At 66.0% G+C, this 6,121-nt stretch overlaps 1 protein-coding gene across 1 annotated transcript; it reads right to left on the reverse strand.

The window, feature by feature from the left end:
- UTP14A (UTP14A small subunit processome component) lies at positions 1-5,836 on the reverse strand. The gene is made up of 14 exons (XM_054839269.1): positions 5,604-5,836; positions 5,213-5,283; positions 4,912-4,976; positions 4,612-4,754; positions 4,295-4,450; positions 3,239-3,358; positions 3,065-3,159; positions 2,697-2,820; positions 2,528-2,605; positions 1,733-2,093; positions 1,189-1,568; positions 929-1,116; positions 757-856; positions 1-392 (listed from the first exon to the last, which is right to left on the reverse strand). Exons 1-14 carry the CDS (start codon positions 5,667-5,669, stop codon positions 120-122), a joined length of 2,220 nt encoding a protein of 739 aa, XP_054695244.1. The 5' UTR covers positions 5,670-5,836; the 3' UTR covers positions 1-119.
- Between the last annotated feature and the right edge of the window lie 285 nt (positions 5,837-6,121).

The following is a 6,121-nucleotide window of genomic DNA, read 5'->3' on the forward strand; positions in this document are numbered from 1 at the left end:
CAAGGCAGCCCAGGAGTTTTATTGCGGGGAAACGGTAGAAGGTACCGGGCAGAACCAGGAGCCTCTGCCGGTCCCTCCACCCGCTCCAGTCCGAGCACCAGAGACACACGGGCACAGAGCTATCGCGCTCTCCTGCGTGGGCGGCGAAAGGGCTGCTCTTGCCGCTTGGGCGCGATTTCTAGCGCTGGCTTGGCTCTGCCACCAGCTGCGGGGGCCACGTTGGGCACATCCTCAGCAGAGATGGGCTGGATGATGTGGCCCGCTCGGGTAATGACACGGGGGGCGGTCAGCTTCTGGAAGGCACGCTGCGTGTTCCACGTGGGCCCCACGGGCGTCCGGATGCTCTGCTCAAACTGCTGGTGCCTCTCAAAGGGGAAGGGCAGCTCGCTGACCTGCGGGGAAACAGCACCGGGGGGTAACTCCCCTGTGGCCCAGCACCCCCAGGGCTGCTTTCAGCCCACGCTGCCGCCCAGGGCCCGCTCACGCTGTGTGTCCAGCCCCTGCCCTGCTGACCACCTCACTCTTTCCCCCTTCTAGCAGATCCCAGGACTGGCACAGCAGCAGCACCTCCCAGGCAGCATTCCTGTAAATCCCTCCTCCCTCTATCACCCTGCTGGCCTCCCAGCTGTCAAAGCTGGAATACGTGGCCGGGCAGGGACTCAGGGTGCGTTGAGATTGGGTCACCGGCAGGTTCTGGGCCAGCCTGGGTGCTGGAGCACTCGCTGCTGCCGCTCACAGTGGCCGGGCGTCACCCACCTGATGTGCTGCCGCATGGATGTTGCGCTGCTCGCTCATGATGACGTGGGGCAAGTGCTGGTCCTTCCTGGGAGGTGCCGGGGGCGGCTTGAGCAGGAACCTGTCGGGCAAGCAGAGACGTCAGGGCCTGGTGCTGGGCTGATGCACATTGCCACAGCTCTTCCACACTTACCGTTTTATTTTCTTGGTGCTGGGCTTCAGTCCCGTGCCTCCCCACTCGCCCCAGCCTGGCAGCACCAGGTTCACCGGCTGTGGCTTCGCAGCCTGCTCTGCCTTGCGCTTCTCCCGGCGGAAGTCAGCGACCACGTCGTCCCCGGCAAAGGCCTCTGTGATGACCCCTCTTTGGTCAAAGCCTCCCTCCTGCAGAGAGGAGGGTCAGTCCCTTGCTGTCAACCCTGCACCAGGACCAAGGGACCGGCCCGTCCTGCTCACCTCCTCCTCCACGACCACGGGCAGGCTGGGGCACTGAACCTCCTGGGATGTCTCAGCCAGCATGGCCTGCAGGCTAATGATTTTCTTCTTGGCTGGTGGCTTCTTGGCACGCCTGTCACCAGCTCTGCCTTTCTCCTGCTGCTGCACTTGCTTCTCCGCTCTCGCGGCCGCTGGCTTCTCTGGCTCTTCCCCGTGCTCCTCCGAGGCCAGAGCCTCGACATCCTCCATCGTCCGCGCCTGGCCCAGGTGCTCTGACAACAGGATCTCCTCCTGGGCCTGGGGGGGCTGCTCGATCCCCGCGCTCGCCTGCTCCTCGGCACAGATGGTGGGGATGGGGCCGTCCCCCAGCAGCTCAGAGACTGCCTCCGCCTCATCAGCACCTACGCATCGAGGGAACGGGTGAGAAACAGTCACCCAGGGGCAGGGAGGGAGAGCGCAGGACAGCTGTGTGAAACCGGGCAGGAAACAGCCCCGCGACCCCCTTTGTTTTGCCCATCCCTGCGGCACACCAGGCCCACGCTGCCCGGGGCTGCCGGCTCCTCACCTCGCCCCTCAGGGCTCCCTGCCTGCTGCTGCCGCACGTGCCGTTTCTGCGCAAAGTCTTGTAGCAGAGCTTCCTCCTCTGACATCTCTTCCTCCTCCTCCTCCTCCTCCTTGCTCTCTGCAGTACCAGGTGCCGCAACATCTCCAACACCCTCCTGCACCTCAGGCTCCTCGGCTGGGCTGCTGGGCTTGCCAAGCATCCAGGGATTCGCTCCACTGGCACCCGCCGGGACGGTGGGGACGGTCACCGATGTGACGGCCTCCTCGGGCACATCGCCTGGCTCCTCCTCAGGCAGCTCCACCCGCACCTTCTGCGTCAGCTCCTTGTTCTTGGCCAGCTGCTCCTGCATGGCTTTGCGGGCCTGCGAAGGGACTGGGAGGTTTCTAACGCAGGCCAGAAACAACATGCCCACCCTCCTTGCCCCACCTCAGCTGTCTCCCCCTTCCCCAACCAGCACTGGAGACCTTATTGTGGCCTTTCAATATGTAAAGGGGGCTTACAAGAGAGACAGAGACACTTTATACCAAGGCCTGCAGGGACAGGACAAGGGGCAATGGTTTTAAACGAAAAGAGGGTAGGGTTAGATTGGACATGAGGAAGAAATGATTTATGATGAAGGTGGCGAGGCCCTGGCACAGGTTGCCCAGAGAAGCTGTGGCTGCCCCTGGCTCCCTGGCAGTGTTCAAGGCCAGGTTGGATGGGGCTTTGGGCAACCTGGGCTAGTGGAGGGTGTCCCTGCCCATGGCAGGGGGCTGGTCCCTCCCAACCCAACCCAGTCTGTGACTCTGATCTCACCTCCAGGTCGTACTTAGCCATAATGGCCCTGGAGCGGGCCCATTTTCCCTTGTTCTGGTGCTTAAGACTCATCCGCTCCTGGGGGAAAGAGGAAGAGAGAAGCATCAGAACGAGCACCCTGGTGAGCGGGGACTTCCCGAGGGGTGGGGGAGAAGCGCAGAAGCAGCACCTGCATCCTGAGCTGCTCCAGCTCCTCCAGCCTTGCCAAGGCGGCCTCAGGGTCCGACTTATGCAGCAGCTCAAACTCTTTTAAGGCCTTGCGTCTCTTGGTTTTTTTCAGCACGCGATGGTACCTGCGGCACAAGGGCGGAGAGCCAGGCAGTGAGACCTCACAGTGCTGGGGAGGCCGTGGGGAATGCAGCGCTGGTTTGGGCAGGAGGCTGCCCAATACGCTGCAGATCCCGGGGAGGAAGAGGGCTGCTCTGCCTTCCTCCACGGTTTGGCCGTACCCATGCACTGGGCAGGGTTGGCTCCCGCACCAAAGCCGGGTCCCAGCCCTCTCCCACCGCACCGTGCCCAGCGACAGCAAAGCCTTACTTTTTGCTCTTGATCTTCTTCTCTCGCCGAGCCTTGGCTTCGTAGTAGGACTGCACAACCCGAGCCTTCTGCAGCTCTGCCCGCCGCTGCCGGGCCTGCCGGGGAGCGCAGGGTGAGGGCAGGTGCTGAGGAAGAGGCCTCCAGAGCCAGGGCACGGTGGGGGGAAGCGCTCACCTCCTCCAGGCTCATTGCCTGCAGCGAGGCTGTCTCCTCTGGTGTCAGGAGCGGGTCTGTGATAGGCTGCTGCGTCTTGCGGAGCAGTCCGAAGATCTCCTGCTCCAGGGGAGTTCGGGCCTGTTGGGACGGAACGGACACAGCAACAGCGCGATGAGACAAGAAGAACCACAAGAGCCAGCGCTCCCCCAGACGTCCCTGTCCTTCCTGGTGCCCCTGTGCAAGTCCCTGGGAGGGCCCAGAGGAGCGTGCCCACCCTCCTGCAGGCTGGGGTCACAGCCCTGCTCACGGGTCCCACGCACCCGCCTGAGGCTCGCTGCGAGACCGCCTGTGCCCCGCCAGCTGCCGTGCCAGGCCAGGGCGGGCAGAATTGCTCCCAGGGCAGAGAAACAGGCTCGCAGTCGACAGGCAGCGCTGCTGGGGTAGCACCAGACAACAAGCACGCCGCAGAGGTTGCGGGCCGGGCGACGCCACGTCCCACCAAAATGGAAAGGGACCTTTGGGCAGGGGAGGGCGAGCGCTGGGTACGTCGGGAGCTCGGCAGCGGCTGTCTCGCACCTCAGCATCCCAGAGATGACAGTGACTCTCCTGCCAGCAGCACAGCCCCCATGGGAATTCACTTTCAAAGCCAAAAGCATCCTTCTTTCACAAGGAAGATTTACAGCTGTGCAGGCTTTGGCCAACCAACCCCCCGCCTCTGGCTCAGCACTAGTGGCCGAGGGCTACCGGCAGGCACCTGGCTCAGCCCAGGGCCTGGGAAACGGCCAGACCCAGCCCGCACGTCCAGGGCTGAAAGGCCAAAGAGAGGAGAGGGGACAGAGCAGGCTCCAAACTGCTGCTCACGCCTCACTCGGCCTCTCCCGGAGAGTGTTTACACAGCTGCTATGTGTGAGGAACGCAGAAGATTTCCCTTTTAATCTTCCCAAGCTCAGCACGCACCTGCCCGGATCCTCGGCTACAAGCCGGGCCTTCCTCACGCCTACCTCCCTCCTCCTAGCACAACCAGGAGACGTCGAGCTGCCTGGCCGACCCCTGGGAGCTGCACGCAGCACCCACCTTCCACGCTGAAGCTGCCTGCTCCAGGGGGACGACTGTGGCGATCTCCTGCTTCAGAGGGAAAACCAGCTGCTCTGCCCGTCGGTTCTGCAAAACCACCTGCTGCCATTTGCCCACGTCTTTAGAGGTCCGGACGTAGGCAGCTTCCCTCACGACCTGCAGGCAGGGGCGAAAAGGGAAAAGGATGAGTGAAGAAAGATGTAAAGAACAGGAAAAGCCAGTCTGCGTCAGAGAGGAGCAGAGGGGCACGCAGGGGCTCCACTGTACCGCCTTGTAAGGCCAGAACTTCCCTCCGCTGCCTGCGCAGGCCCACTCACCCGCTTTGCCTCCTCTTTGCTGAGCGGCAGCTCCACCGCCTTCTTCTGCTTCACCCTGGTCAGCTCTTTCTTCACGCTGCTCAGGGCGGATTTGGGACGGATGGGCTGCAGGAGCTCGGACAGAACCAGCTTCTCCCCAGCACCTACGCAAGGTCCCGCACGTCAGCACGGGCGCGGCATTGCCAGGTCGAGGGGCTGCGGCTGCGTTCAGCCCCAAGATCCGGGGTGGACGCAGCAAATCCCAAACCGTTAGCTGCGGGCGGGCAGCGGGAGCGCTGCCCAGCCTCCCGGGGATCTCACCTTTGCAGCTGACATTGAACTCGGACACCTGCATGCTTGCTTCCGTACGCTCTGCCAGCTTCCTCCTGCAAGAAAAGAAAATAAACCAAGAGGCTCCTTGCAGCCCGTGCCCCCCGCGGCCGCGTCTCCTCCAACCTGCTGTATGGCAGAGGCAACAGAGCCGGTGCCGGGGGATAAGGGAACCGAGCGCCCTCCCGCCCCCTTCCCCAAAGCCCTCCGTGCAGCCTCACGGCGGCAACGGGCCGGAAACGCAGCGGGACCGGCGCACAGCCCCGGGAGCCCCTCAGACACCCCCACTCACCGCTTCCGTCCGGAGAGGGAGCTGACTGCCTCCAGGAGCCGCTGGTGCCGCCGCTCGCCATCCTCCTGCCCCTGGCACACGGCACACGCGGTTACGGAGCCCGGCCCGGGCAGGGGCCCGGCAGAGCGGCCGTCCCGCCCGAGGAGGCGCGGAGCACGGCCGCGGGGATAGCCCGGGCCGGCGCTACCGGGAGCGGCGTCTGCTCCCCGGTGCCCCGCCACCGCCCGGCCTCGCCCCGGGCCCGGGCCGCGATGCCCCCCGGCCAGCCCAGGCCGCCCTCCACTGCTACCGCCGCGGGACACACGGGACGGGGGAGCGCCCGGAGCTCCGCATACAGCAGCGGCGGCGGCTGCCGGAGGAGCCCGGCCGAGCCCAGCCCAGCCCCGCTCACCTCATCCCCATCCTCGCCCTCGCTGGCGCTCACGGCCGCCTCCACGCCCAGCCAGTCCTCCGCCATCGCGCCGCACGCCGGGCGAGCCGCAAAGCGCCGCGCCGCCCCCGCGCGACCTGCCGTAAAGCGCGCCGCTTCCGCCCGGGCTGCCGCCACCCGCCGCGCTTCCGCCCGCCCGTCCTGCCTGACGTCACGGTTGCCGTGGCAGCGGGGCCTGGCGGGCGGAGGAGGGGCCGCGCCCCAGCCTGGCCTGGGAGCGGGGGAGCCCCGGGGGGGCGGTGCGGCCCTCCCCGCCCCGCGGGACTGAACTGCCGGAGTGAGTTTCTCCACGCAGCTCCGCCTTGGGTCCCCGGGACCTCGGCCGGCCGCGGTGGTGGGAGGTCGGGCCCTCCCCGGGCCTGCGGCCGCCCTCGGGAAGCTCCGGCCCGGCGCGGAGGTGCGGGGAGAGGAGCGGGTCACCGCCGAGTGTCACGGGTGTCGCTGCGGGCCGGCGCCCCGCAGAGCTGCTCCCGCAGCAG

Source organism: Grus americana, chromosome 12 (assembly GCF_028858705.1).
Source record: "Grus americana isolate bGruAme1 chromosome 12, bGruAme1.mat, whole genome shotgun sequence".
Lineage (NCBI taxonomy): Eukaryota > Metazoa > Chordata > Aves > Gruiformes > Gruidae > Grus > Grus americana.

Coding starts and splice junctions, on each gene's coding strand:
- UTP14A (XM_054839269.1), bottom strand. CDS start 5,669: ATGGCGGAGGACTGGCTGGGCGTGGAGGCGGCCGTGAGCGCCAGCGAG. Junction 4,755..4,911: donor GTTCAATGTCAGCTGCAAAG/GTGAGATCCCCG, acceptor GACCTTGCGTAG/GTGCTGGGGAGAAGCTGGTT. Junction 3,160..3,238: donor AGGCAATGAGCCTGGAGGAG/GTGAGCGCTTCC, acceptor GCTCCCCGGCAG/GCCCGGCAGCGGCGGGCAGA.